The 15,215-nt window shown below is 36.8% G+C and overlaps 1 protein-coding gene across 5 annotated transcripts in view; it reads left to right on the forward strand.

The window, feature by feature from the left end:
* The first annotated feature begins 3,699 nt into the window (after positions 1-3,699).
* Positions 3,700-15,215, forward strand: part of LOC100893663 (SAM and SH3 domain-containing protein 1) — a 74,149-nt gene continuing 62,633 nt past the window's right edge. For 2 of the 5 annotated variants that reach the window (XM_030995482.1, XM_030995481.1), the window contains exon 1: positions 3,702-4,866. In XM_030995482.1, coding sequence (XP_030851342.1) covers positions 4,703-4,866 — 164 coding nt within the window. In that variant the 5' untranslated portion in view covers positions 3,702-4,702. Of the gene's footprint in view, positions 4,867-15,215 lie in introns of all 5 variants that reach the window. The other 3 variants (XM_030995480.1, XM_030995479.1, XM_030995483.1) reach the window with 3 other exon arrangements.

Genomic DNA, 15,215 nt, shown 5'->3' on the forward strand with positions numbered 1-15,215 from the left:
GTGGGCCATCTATTGTTTGAAATAGGTACAATGTACACTTTGTTTGATATGCTGCATTTGTACTTTGGTTAAGTTAGATCTTTTCTTTTACGGTTATTTCCAGATTTCCCCCCAGTCCATTAGTTAAACATACACCTGCAAATCATCAAAATGAGACCAAACCAAATATCTAAAACACATTTTCAACCTTTTAGAAACAGTTTAAAAAAAAGGATGGCAAAATGAAGAAGTGTGTAGAAAAGCAAGAGTAAAGACCATCACTCATCAAGGCAATAAAAAAGAGGCAAATGCAATTTGTTGGTCACATAATTATCCAGAAAGTATGATCTAGAAAGAAAAAAATTAAAAGGGAAGATTGCCGGAAAGAGACGCAGGGGGAAGGCAATGCCATACATATTTGCAAAGCCCGAACAAACGGGCAACCAAAAATGAAATCAGCAATACCAGCTTTTTAAGAAAAGCAGATAAATAGACAGAAATGGAGGGTCATGACCGACGATGCCTGTAACAGACCTGGCTCTTGATGATGATGATGATAATTTTGTGGTGGAAAAGTGGTTTCTGTGCATAACCATGGTGTTACAGGTAGAGTTAATGCACACATACCAATACCAATTATGGCATAGGAATTGATAAAGTGTAATATTTTGGCTATAATTCAGCATACTACCGGTATGCATTATTTTTGACCAAATAAAAACAAAAAAACTTTGGGTATTACCTGTTTTTGATTATATTAAGATTGGTCCATCGTTATGAGCTTCTAAGGGAGATGAACAGTTTGTGCTCTCCACTTAAAATAAAATAAAATAAATAAAAATCAATTCAAAAGTATGTTGGTTCGAAAGGGGAATTAAGAGAGACAAATGTATTTAATGTATGGGATGAGAATAGAACAATGTTAGATCAGGAAGGGGGATTTGACGAATGGTTTCAGATATCATACAATGGATCAACGTGGCAGCTGGCGGAAGAGAATGGATTACTCATTGATGCTCAGTCAAAGACAGATGAAAGAGGGAGAAGCAGAGAGAGAGAAAGAGAGTGAGAGAGAGAAAAGAAAAGAGAGTGAGAGAGAGAGAGAGGGAGAGAGAGAGAGAGAGAAATTAATGAGAGGGGTTATTCACACACAGAGCAATTATTGAAAATTAAAACTTGATTTTTTTAATCATGATGCATGTCTTTCTTTTAAATTTAGGTCATGTATGAACCAGAAAATTGGGTTTCAAGCACTTTAACTTTTTCAATGAAGGGAGAGTGGGGGGGGGGGGGGGGGAGTCTGTATGCCTATGTCCCTCATTACATTTCATTTACTGTACATGTAGATTGTAATTCTCGTAAATCATTCTATTATTTTAATGACCTCTCCAAATTATTAAACAGAACCTGCAGGGTGATCTGGCCTATGCTCCAGCCGCTCGTAGCTATATTGAGTTCAAAGTATAGGATTAGGTTAGGGTTAGGGTTGCAATCGGGTATTTAAGTTAGGTTTATGGAAAGGTTTAGGTCAAGTATTGGATCTAAGGCTGAAATAATGCCTTGGTCACACCAATGTATTGAGTCCATGCGTTTCCATTCTGGTTTGAAAACCGGAGAAATGAGCCGACCTTGATCTGGGTATGCGTGATTGTATTGGATCAGAAGTGACATCAATATAACTTTGTTGCGTTTCCCATGCGTTTTAGGTGGAAACAGATCGACCATGCAAAGGCCCAAGAAAAAATTTGAGATGTTCAAAATATCAAATTTCTCGCTGCGTTTCCACTTTATTTCTCCATGACGAACATGCATCGAGATGATATCGAAGTGACATTGAAAGTAAAACGCATACTATGAACCAAGAACGCATTTAGTAGGGTAGAAACGCATTGGAAACGAATCGGTAAATGAATTGACGTCAAAATGAACAAGTTTTGGCATGACCTAGGCATTAGAAATTGGGTTAGTTCAGAACAATGGCCATGGAATAATAACTGTCATGAGAGCATGTGACATAATCTATGGTACAACCTGCTGGAGATGTATTTATCAATGGATTCAATGTAGTCCTCCTGACCGTCCTATTAAATGACATCATCTCTCATTTACTCATAATCTCCTTCACCTCACAATTGTCAAAATGGATGATGACTGTTCTGTCCAGGAACACTGTTATGTCATATTGTCACCTCGTGATTGCTCAATAATAGCCGTGTTCACACGATGGCAATTTGGTCAGTGTAAACATGGCCTTAGTAGGTCCATGGTGGTAAAGGTTATGTTTAGAGCTAGTGGACATAAATATGGTAAGGTCGGCGTAAAGGTCGGGTAGGTACCATCTGAACGATGGCCGTGTTGGCCGTGTTAGCTACGCCGACCTTTACACCAACCGATTTACTCCTGAATTTTTTTTACAGGAGTAACGTGCTAACACGACTAGAGGGTAGCGTAAGTTACCTGTGGATGCTCTCACTTGGCACGCGGAGTATTTGTGACCTTTCACGAGGGTTGTTTGTTTACAATCGAAAATTTAAATTAGATTTTGCGCGGTTTAGATGCGAAAGCTGGGTTGAGGTCATCTAGTGCAGGCGCAACCACTTCTGGAAGTTTCGCTAAGTAAGACTAGGTCGGTGGAAGATCGTGTTAACTCGTCGCAAGTAGGTCTGAGTAAGAGCGTATGGACAAATAATAGTATAAGTCACATATTTATGGAATTGCTGCAGGGATAAATTTATGCTGACTAGGAAGCCCCATCTGAAAATGGCTATTGCAATAGATCTGAATTCTTATTCTCAATCGTTTACTAACATATTCAAATTTATGGATGTTTCTTTCCAAAACTTTTTCCATTATATTAATGAATGAACTACAATACTTGGAATCCAGTCTGCACACATTACTTGTTGCCGGGAAAGAGCTTGTTAACCATATACTTTTTTTTCCAAACATGTAATTTGTAAAAGAGGTGATGACTCAATTAGCCATGTGTATAATTAAGAGGAGGATGAAGCTGGGGAGGGAGGGGGAGGGGAGGGGGCAGCCTCTCATTAATATTTGAACATAGTAATGCCTTAATGGAGGGGCGCTAGTTAATTAAGGCATTATGTCACATCATACTGATCGTGTCTCCTGTGTATATAAGGACAATGCGTGTTGATAGAGGATCTATATTGTCTCTATGTGACTCAACTCAGGAGGACTATGGCCAAATCCCTCACTAAGCCACGTTTGTTACTACCTCCAACTGCCCCTCCCCCAAACTCTCAATTTTGTTGTTCTCTTTCTCTCTCTCTGTGATGCTCTCACTCCCTTTAACTCTCTCTCTCCTTTCTCTCTCTTTCTCTCACTCTAACTTTCGGCCTATAAGTCTGTCTCACCCTCTCTAATTTTCTGAAAATATATCTCAATATATCCCCCCCCCTGTCCTCTCTCTCTCTCTCTCTCTCTCTCTCTCTCTCCCTCTATCCCTCTCTTCCTCTTTATTGTCTCTCTCTCTTAATTTCTCTCACACCATCTTCAACCTTACCCTCCCCTCTCTCATTTCTGTCTATCAAACTTTCTTGTTCTCTCTCTCTCTCACTCTGTCTCTCTCTTTCTGTCTCTCTCTCTCTACCCCTCCCCTCTCTGTATCTCTCTCCCCTCCCTCCCTCTACCCCCCCCCCCTCTACCCCCCCTCCCCCTTCCCCCAGCACTCTCGCTCACCTTCTCGGGACTAATACACACGTATCACACCCAATCCTGCGAACCTGCCTACCCTACACTGTTAGTCTGGCACTGTATCTAACCATGAACCTAATAGATCTAACATGATCCTCAACTAGCCAAGTTCTGCCTACTGCGGCCCGCCGTCCAACCCATAGGGAATGACTAATTAGTGTGTGATTCATTTAACTACATGATACATGTCTAATTTACACAATGCTCTTGTTTACCTGGAAAAAAGTGGTTGGATATTGTGATAGTAATTGAAAATGGTTTGACTCTAAGAATAGAAGCGGATGCAGACTCGTGGCGTTGGAAGACATGTTTTGTGACGTTGATATCATCTTAGAGATCAAGTTGGACATCATACTTTTTACTCAAATCAAAGACATTGCTTTATAGAGTTCTAGACTTTTGTTTATATTTTGATATATCTCCCCTCCCTCGATCCCTCGTTCTCTCCCTCTATCTCTCATACTCCATACTACTGTAATTTTGATTTTGTGCCAAGATGTACTGAAAGCAAACAATCTATGAGTCGGAATCTACACCATCGATGCTGTCATTGGAATATGCAACTTGTTGATCAATGACGAATATGATCGATGCAACGTGTCAAAATAAAAGGATCACACTTCTGTGTCGAGTGTCTTTGATAATGATCGAAAGTTTTGAGTCCACGACAATTTATTCATCACTATCGTCGCTCTATTAGATCTCTGTGCATCATTAAAGAAAGTGGCATGGTTTTTTAATTCATTGTGGTTCATCAAGACTTCTGGTTTGAGCTGGGACTTGAAGCCTGCGCGAAAGTGAGACTTGCTTTAAGTGGAATGGATCCTTCCCCCTCTGACCAAAATATCTCGTTATGAATCAATCATGTTTAAGCTTTTTACGCGATTCTGCTTGTCATAACTAATACCTGTTGATACTTCTCTTTGCCACGGATATGCTTGAAATGTCGCACCGTGAATACAAATGCTAATAAGTGAAAGATTGCTGTGAATTAAAACCCCCAAAAATGACTGACGTGAGGAAAAAGCGGTACCTACCGGCCGTGAAACGCCCTAATCGTAACTCCATGCCTTCATTTCTTCAACGTCATTTTCGTTCACAGGATGGATCTATCAATCAGCTGTCAAGAAGCGGATCATCGTTCGCAAGTTCAGAGGGCTCATCGACAAGGTAAGACACACAGTTTTAAATATTAACGGTACTTTACTCAGTACTCCTCTCCCTCATATCCTTTTCCTCCCCAAAAGAAAGCAATTTGTATAATTTGCCACAAGCCAATTTTAATTCCAAGCAAACCTCTATTCCTAAAATTGAATATTTTCCCAATTTCATTATTATATGACTTTCAAATGTGTATTGTTATGTATTCATATTATCATAACCTGTTACCCACAATCTTTTGTAATATCTTTCAGAGCAACAAAGATATTCATAGATATAGTACCAGGATTTCAACAGACACTTGTGTACTATATATGTTTATTCTACCTTTTCAAATAATTTTGTGTGTGAAAAGGACTCACTATCTGGAATAAACAACCCCCAAAACTTAAACAGGGTGCATCGTTAAACAGTTTTAGGCATAATCTAAAACTTCACCTGATGCAGAAGCTTTGAATCTGACAACTGCCCTTTTGTATGAGTGTAATTACCATTGTGTAATTTATTTTTTATTGTATTGTGTTAGTTTCTGTATTTTGTGTAGGATCATGTACCCATATTACAGCCTTTTCACACACAGCTAAAATTCATCGTTTCTAGAGATGATTAGTATAAACGTGTTTAACTCAACAGTTTTAAACATGTTTATAGAAAATTTTCCCTGTGTGAACATCGTTTATATGATCTGGGATAGATACGAAGTCGCGATTCATACGCCCCTGAAAGCAGGCTGCAGATACGAAGTTCATATCTAGAGAGCTTGACATTTTGTGTGTGAAAGGTTATTCGTGTTTAAACTTGTTTCAGACGTGTTTAAACTGGATGGAGCGTGCGCTTTGATTGATATGACATGACCTTCAATGCGCAATGGCACTACTGCGCATTTTACGAGCAGTAGTCAATCACGAAACGATTAACGATCGCACCAAAATTTGTGTGAATGATGTCGTATGTTCAGGTGATTAGGTTAAACACGTTTATACTAATCATGTTTATAGAATTTTAGCTGTGTGTGAAAAGGCTGTAAGTTTTTGTAACTTTTTGATGATCCAACCACTCTGTAGCTCCCTTTAGTATACTTTACATTTTATTGGCTTATCCATATCGGTAAGAAATCTTTTATGGTATTCTTTGACTTTGCATGTTTTTTGTTGAATGAGAGTGGTGAATAAATTCAATTCATTGCCATTTTAAAAGTTTAACTGTTAATTTTACCTTGCTTGGCCGCATTGGTCAGTATTCTACTAATTTGATAAAATCTGACCTGGGTTTTAAATCAGGTTTAATAAGTGAAGAGGTAACCTTGACTAAGTTCCTTTAATAAACCTTACTTTGGAAGAAGAAAAAAAGTCTAATCCTAGTGGTAGGTTATATTTAAGTTTTTAGAATATTGGCAAAAGTCTTTAAAAATGCATGGTGAAACCTATTTCACACAGTAGGCTTCTTCTAATGTTCCATCACTTTCTGTTGTATCAAATATCTTCCATCAGTTCTGTATTAACCTGATTCTGGATTTCTCTCCCATTATTCTTCCTACTCTTTCTATTCATATCCCCCTCCTTCATATGTCCTTCCTCTACTATGAGTCATCTTTCTTTGGTTTGTCAAATCTCATCCTGAAAACTATATCTTCCTCTCCGTTGCTGGTCATTTACAATTTTCATATTTCTAAAATAACTCTTTTCTCATTACTTATTTTCAAAGATAGCTTTTCCTTCACCATGACTATATCCATTATTCTATCACTCTCCCTGTTCCTGCTCTAATATTGCATCTGAACATAGTTTTGTTTTATTATTTATTATAGTTTTATTCTGCAGAAGAATCAATTTTGTTGATATTAAATCAAAATTCAATTATATTCAAAACAATTCTTTCCTCCTCCTTCCTTGTATCTCCCTCTAATCCCTTTCTCACACACAATGCATCTATCTATGATTAACACTCTGAATCAACGAATTCTATTATATCTGTCCCTCGCTATCCTAGCGCTTATTGTTTGAGCAATCTGATAACTCTCCCATTGTTGTCTTGTTCACAGTAGGCCTGTCCTCATCAGCTAGAGTTTGCCAAATAACCCGCTATTTTAACTATCCCGATCGCAAATTAGACAGTTAATTTGCGTCCTCATCAGCCCACAGTTGCAATTAGCGGGATATTTGGTCATGAAAATGTCCCGAGAAATATTGGTCTTGTTTCCAAAATATCCTGCTGTTCGGGAAATGGCGGGCCAATTTGCTAGTTTGTGATGAACGTATCGGTCTGATGAAGTCGCAATTTCGAGCTGTGGTATAATATCCTGAGTCTGAAAATAGCAGGTTATTTGGCACAAACTCAAGCTGATGAAGACAGGCCTAGTGTCACCTCACTCATTCATTTCCTGCCATTACCCTTCGCTAGTTCAGTTTTTCTGTCATTTCAACATTTACCTCAGGGTCAATTCTTAAAGGTATAGACCAGTTTTGAAAACGCCCCCTCTTATTAATGTATAATTACTATATTGATCCGGCCTGGATAGATATCGTGAATATGCACCTCAACATTAAAAATATGGGCATATATTTCTGCTTTTTTGCGAATTTAGGTTGAAGTATTGCCATCTAAACCTCTGAAGGCAATATTTAAACAACATTGGATGGATATTTTGAACCCCAAACCCTTGCACCGCAATTTTACCACTACTCGGTCTATATCTTTAAAATAGAAATAAGATTCATATAACAACCTGTATTTTAGCCCAAAGTACAACGCTTCATTATATATATTTCATTTTTTGGGGGGAGGGGTACTTTTTGCGAAAAAAATTCACATCATTGACTCATCAAAGATGTTAACATTTTGTCTGTAACAATCATATGTACTTTTTTTCTTCAGTTTACTATTCAGATACCAGAAACAACCATACGTATATATTTTTACATTTAATTTGTTAATATTTCTTTCTTTTCATATTTTACTTCACTTTATTCAGCTCCATCAAGGAGCTATTATCAATTTTTTATAATTTTGTACTCATTTTTAAAATTTATTTTTAATTGTAGCGTAGAATTACACACTCTCTCTGTATTGTCATTTATACAATAATGTTTGCTAAGGTGCTTCTGACTGAAAAGATGATATCAAACTTGTGAAATTAAGAATTTGAGAAGCTATCTGCCTGTTCATAATAAATAGGAATCATATCAATCGTAGAGATTCTAAGTTATTTAGAGAATAGGGGAAATACAGACAGTTAGCGAGAGTAGATTTTACAGAAGTAGATTTCGTCATTTGTAAAAGAAACAAGTTTCTGGGGTTGAATCAGAGACATTACTGAGATACATCTATGATTAAGATTGACATTTAGCTTGTGACTGTCTCCTAATTACTGCATTTATATCATTTATATCATGTATATCATTTTATCCCATGTGCTTTATAGGATGTTAATGTCATAAAAGTGTCATAACAGTCTGCTAATTGCTGCGTACATGTAGATTTATATCAATACCTACCCTGTCTTTTTATTATAGGATGTTTATGTCATAAAAGTGTCAAAGTTAGTATGGTAATGCAATCACTCATATCCTTTCATTCTTCTCTGTTGAGAACCATGCAGAAGGGTATTAAAGGTACTATGTCCCATTTGCAGGCCAATAAAATGAAAAGGTTAAATTCCAACGCCATTTGAAAGATAATACTAATTTAGAACTTCCCTGATAAAAGGGGGGCTTGAAAATGTCTTTTAGTGGGAAAATAATGACTAATAATTAGTTGTCAATCAACTTAAGAGCTATAGAGCCAGTAAGTAATAGTCTGATTTTCAGACCATTGTACCGATTGGTCGTACGTTTTATGCTGCACAAAGATGCAATCAGATTAATTTTGGCCATTACAAGAAGTGGGTTATTGATGTAGACAAATGTTCATGTACCCTTTTACAGCTCATTTTATGTATGTTATTACCAAAGAAGAAAAAAAGCCAGTCAGTCACTCAATAGTGTCTGCCAGTGAAGTCTAGCAAGTAAACAGGTTTCCTTGCACGATTTGAATATTAGGACACTGCTAATGTTTAAATTTCACAGATAGGACATACATGACATATTCATGATTCCTGCAAAGTTCTACAGAATTTTATGTTGTCTGCAAAAGGGACATAGTATCTTTAAGTCCACTACCTTCCCATTAACTTAACGCCCTCTTAGCTCTCAGTAGGTAATGCATGACATTTTCTCACTCTTTAGATGGAAAGGAAGGGGGGAAGGATGGTGTGCTGGAAAAAATTAGATATGTTCCTGATATTTCTGACCTTGCTTTCATCGAAAATGGACACATCCTCATCTAATAATTGAGTTAACCATTGAATTAATCACAGGACAATGGTTATCCTGGCCAATTTTCATCTTTCGTGATAGTTTATGCACTTTCAACTTTGAATATTATGCAGATTTTGTTTTCACTTTGTAGATACAACAGACCTCTAAAGATGCTAATATGCCTAGACAGAATTTTATTTTATTTTGCATTGGAAGAGCAGTGCTTAGCAATAAAGAAGTAATTGTACAAAATTAATGAAGACTTACGGATATATATATATATATAGCAAGCTATGATTTGTTGGAAAGGTTTATTGTGTTTTTCATATACATGTAATTGATTCAAAATACAATATTTGAATATTAATTATATTCGAACGCTGGATTATTATTTTCCACTAAATGAGCATATATGGCACAAAATCAGGTAGAATTTTAATTTGATTATAGGATTACCATTGTTTATGCTTTAATTACTCTTATAGCAATCTTGATTGTGCTTTCACTTGTTAAGTGAAACTGAAATCAGGATATCAAAGGAAATTCCATCACTTTTCATCCATCTTCTTGCACTGCTTTCCACTCTCCCCTCCCTCCTAAAAAAAGAGGGGGGGGGGGGGATTAAAGAAAATATCATGATATGACTGCGAGTGGCAGTCACAAGGAGAAAATGATTGCCATATGACCATATTTGCAGACAAAGGTTATTCAATATTATGTAATGGAGACAACTAGAATTCTTCTTCATGGATTGGATATATCAGAGAAAGTTTGACAGTAGGGTTTAGATTTCATCACATCAGACAAAGCTAGCATATTGATTTCTTGTCAAATGGCTGTCAGTTAAACTCAGGACATGGAATAATTAATGATAGCAGTTTCTCAAACAGAGCTCATGTCTGTCACACTTGGCACTCCACCATTGAAATTGAGATATGCTTTAATGATAATAATTTTCTTTATTGACTTCATAGGCCTTTGGGCACATTTTCGTTAGAGGGGGGGGGGGGGGGCTGACACCTTTTGGCCTGAATATTTACTTTCCAGCTCTAAAATGTTGTGAGTGAAGGAAGCGAGTGAGCAAATAAAAAGAAGGGTAATATTCAAATATTAAAGTGAAATGTTTATTTCACATTTTGTTATTGAAACTTTACTAGAGAGGATACATTCATTATGTTATTATTTTGGCACCCTACTACCCAAAAATGAGGGGATTGTAGATTAAATATGGGATTTTAAAGAATCCTCATGGGCTGCAACCCTCTCATGCCTCATAGATTTATTAATATATTTGAAATGCTTTTTGAGAAATTGAGCATTGAAGAAGTGCTTTTATTTCAAGGCAACATCCAAACCTATGTTATGAAATCAAAGTGCTGATGTTCTTGAAGAGATCTGTTTTCAAACAACTTGCACGAATGCACCCTTACGCAGCAAAAAAGATACTAAATGAATACTGCGATTTGAGCAGTCCTGACACACAACGTTTAATACAGCTATGAACTCTTTACGGGGGAGGGGGGGGGGGGGAGTTAGCCGGTCCCTTAATTAGGGGGTGATTTGAATGATTTTGGACTAGTTCCTAATCAGTTTGTTGTAACCCTATTTCTTAGAACCATGTGTGTCCTAGATTATCTTAATTAAATTATATAACTGATCCCCCCCCCCCCCATTTTACTCAAGTAAAGTATCATAACAACAAAATATGTTTGATATGTTTTAGGCAAGTTTATCAAAACTGTTACAAAAATATTTGTTCATTTTGTTGAGATCACCTTATGCGATTTGTGAATCAAATCCCATATTAGAGAAATAGTATGTATATATCTTTTTAAAATTCAATTTTACACCTTTCATTGATTTGAGGGTAGTTTATTAAAAAGTTATTTCAAATGAAAATTAAATGTTACAAATTTACTCATTACAAGGGGGGAAATAAGTGAGCTGAGGCCTAATATCTTCAAGAGCTCTTTAGAAATCCTGTGTAAAAGAAAAGAAGGGTCATCTGATTAAAGAGGAAGTTCATTTTGTCAATGTATCAATTTGTTTTCATGCATAAAATTACTGAAATGAAAAGTTTGCCATTACAATATCCTCTGAGTAAAATAACATGTTTTTGCCCTGGACTGCATCTGTTATCATTACAATGGTCAAAACACAGCCAGAAGTTTAGGTATCACCTGGCCAATGAATTTGAATGAAATGTCAGCAGTTTGATACAGAATGTGTTTCATTCTTGGGAAGGGGAAAGGGGGGGGGGGGGGGGGTGTAACAACCATTAAACAAAAATTAATTACAACATTCAGCAGTTACCCCTTCAAAATGGGTCATTTTGGTAATGCAATGTAACCAAATTTGTGCAGATGCATTGTGAAGTGCCTCATAGAATTATATAACACCTGTTTTGCAAAGCTTTTGTGTTGCAAAAAGCAAACCTTCGGTCAATTGATACCTATTGTTTTGTGCAAATCAGCATGCATGGCAAACAAATGACTGTGCAAGATGGCACTTGTGGCAAAGGAAATTAAGTGTTATTGAAGTGATGACAACCTTTATATTAATAACACCTATTAAAAGGAGCTTAATTTTCTTACATAAATCTTGATTAGTTTTTTTTCTTAATAAATAATTTAAACATACATTGCCGAGTATGATTTATCAGAAAACGGTAAGTGGCTTTGGTTGTGAAAGCTCATTAAGAATGACTAATACATGTACTCATTGCTTGCATATAAAATAGCACTTTCTCCTTTTAAAGGGATTGGGTATCTTTGCCTCAGATTCTAAACAAAATCCTGGATTTAGCTCATGCTGCAATCATAATTATTAACCTTTAGGTTAGTTAGGAATCCCATGACTTTTACAAGCTGATTGTCTGTCTGATTATCAAGATATTTATGATTGGAAATCAAAATTTCACTACAGTCTACTGGGGAAAATGAGTACGGTAAAACCGGTCACTTTTACTTTTTTGAGGCACTTCATGATCATTTTGAAGAGCAATTTTTTTAAGGGTTCCAATTACACCATATCACAGACATTGATAACTTGTAGGGCCATGCATCTCAGATTTGTAAAACTGGAAACATTGTTAAACAATGCCTTTAAAAGAAGAAAGTAAACCTTGGCTTAGAGAGATAACAAATACGAAACCTAAACTTTCCATAAGTGCAGACAGTAAAATATGAAATAAAAAGACAGTAAAAAGACAGCTATGAGGGGGAGGGGAGGGGAGGAGAAAGAACAAGAGAGGGAGGAGCAAGTAGGATGTGGACCTAATGCCATCTAAAGAACTGTTGATGGAACGTTGAGTACTTAGTGGATCTACATAGAAACACAAAGTAGTTTTGGGTGGGGTCATAATAAGGGCTCTTAAATTATGTTATAATACAACAGGAAGCCCCCATAGATCCTTTGACATTGAATTAGAAGATGGATGATGACGATATTCATAAATCCTCTATAATAGCTCCATTTACACTGCAACCGAAAATCATTGATTTTTCTCACATTACTGTGTTTAGCTGGTCGTTGCATGCAGGGCATTGCACTATTCACCTAAAAATCTGTAAGAGAAAACTTTTTGTTCTTGTATAGGTTTTTCCAGTAGTTTAAATTGACAATTTAGAAGAAAAAAATGGTGTATTGCTATGTAAATGGGCCTAAAATCAACTTCCCACAGGAAGGCAGATTGTGCCATTGATAATATATATATAGTAGTCACCAAACCAAGATTAATCGTCTCTTTAAACCACCAGTTGGTTAAGTATTACTTTTCTTTGGAATCATTCCAAATTCCTCCTTTTTGAATAATTTTCCCCCTAAAAGGTAATGTCTAGGTTTGTACAGGTATTCGAATGGCACAAAAAGAGCTGGTTATGTATGGAATGATCTTTGAAGTATACTTTCCCAAGAAATACGGCACCATTAGGCAACATATAACACGAAGGTATATAGAAACTTTTTCTTGAGAGTGATTGTAACCACTTAAGGTTTCACATTGTCATGCATTATTTATAGAGATTAGTCATGTCTTTGGCATACTTGTTCTGCCGAAAGACCAGACTATGTGTTGAGTAAAGACTTCAATCTTGTCCCATGAATGTTTCAAGTTATTGAACCATGCTAGCATGTGCAGAGATTCATCACATAACGTATTATAAGCACCGATTCTAAATTTTGAAAGTTTAAAACTCTCATGGCACTACACATGACATTAATAGATGTTGTTCAATCTATAGTCATATCATGCAGTTTCACTCATATTATGACGAAACACGATTCTGTGCATAAGCATTATCCCAAAACGCCCATTCTCCCTTTTCTTTTCTTTTTCCGCAGGGGGGGGGGGGGGCAAATTAAATGCAATAATAAGTGGTACTCTTGTTTAACTTGTTATGTGGGTTGTTAGCAATGAATATTGACCAATGATGAGGTGCCCAAATTCAACCTTCTGTGGTCATTTATAGCCATTCGCACAAAACTAATGCAATGACTGTTTTCATGAGATTTAAGTTGTCGTTTGGAGTACAAAAGCAGAACATACATATATAGGTTCCCCATTTCCCAGTAGGTTTTTAGATAGTCAATGGCACAGACGGGGACAACCTCACAATTTCTAAGCTCTGGTTTATCAAAGTTTTGTTTAAATGGAGATAATGCATCTTGCAACCAACTCTTCAGATGTAATTGCTTTGAGTCTGGCAGCTAGAGGACGGAACCGCCCCTGTCTCCCACTCCTCTTCAACTCTGTCTTACCCTCCGAGCTGTCTTCGTCAAGTTGCAAAATGTGGTTTTGAACGTTTCCCCTGACAAATTGATGAAACCATCACCTTGTATGAATCATAAAGTGCTGGTTAAAGGTACCGGTTAAAGGTACCGGTTAACTTCTTTGAGTCTATGAGTCAAAATTTTTATTTTTTATCTTTTTGAACACAGAAATAAAATCAATCAAACAAAAAAAACAAAAATCAATCTCTGTTCTCTGGGCATCAGCAGGGTCCTGTCTTTAAAGAGTTGATATTAATGATCAATCGCAACTATATACATAAGAGATAAAAGACTGCAAACTTACGATTGATTTGGATTGATTTCCACAAAACTTAGCATTACCGGTAATGGTAATTTTGCCATTTATATTATAGTAAGTCCATGAAAACCTTGATTTGTTTGGATATTGAGTGATGTTGCCATGGTAGTTGATATTTGTGGCAAAGTTTTGTTGTGTACAGTAATACCATTACTTTTTGTTATCTTCCCAAGTGCCTTCTCCCTTGTGGCACTACTAAAAAATATATTACGGGATAGCATATTATTATAGGTCCTCTCAAGAGAGTAGCCCCTCCTGAGTCATACATTTTTGAAAAAATTAAAAGTTTACTCAATTTGTGTTTTGAGACAAATGGGCAAGTTGTCTGCCACTAGATCACAGAGACATTACAAATTCAGCAAATTTGAAGAGCCCATACCAGACTGATTACAGCTTTCAGAAATGCAGGCCTAAAACTTCCACAATTTTTGTCTGATTTCACGTAGACTCTCACCAGTCTACTTCTCTGATTTTTCTGCTTTCCCCCAGAGTAGTTTGCTCTCAAGGCTGGATTTCCCTTTAAATCATTCACTTTAAAACGTTCACTTTAATTCTTGGCAAGATGTGCAAGGGATTGTAGAAGGTTGAGTGAGAGGGAGGGGGAGGGGGGGGGGGGGAGTCATGAAGAAACACTTCCGCTGGAAACATTACTAAGAATGTATGAAAGCAAAATCATGAGTCTCTCATAGTCTGTGCCTGCAGACTCCAATTTGACACTTGAACACAATTCCATAAAGCATTGAGCCGAGCCTAGCTCTGCGGGCCCCTGGCTGTTTCAAGCAGTTGTATAGTACAGGGCTTATGGAGAGCAGTAGACAGTGTAGTGTACATAGCCTCACATTTCAGACACTTTGTCATCGCCGCGACTGACACAAAGGTCTGTGCTTGTAGACTATAAAGTCTGCAATCATGCCAGTCTGTCACCAGCTACCGTTTTCTGTCATAGAGGAGGAGAAGGAAAAAAAAGAAGGAAA

Source organism: Strongylocentrotus purpuratus, unplaced genomic scaffold (assembly GCF_000002235.5).
Source record: "Strongylocentrotus purpuratus isolate Spur 01 unplaced genomic scaffold, Spur_5.0 spur5_scaffold_21, whole genome shotgun sequence".
Classification (NCBI taxonomy): domain Eukaryota; kingdom Metazoa; phylum Echinodermata; class Echinoidea; order Camarodonta; family Strongylocentrotidae; genus Strongylocentrotus; species Strongylocentrotus purpuratus.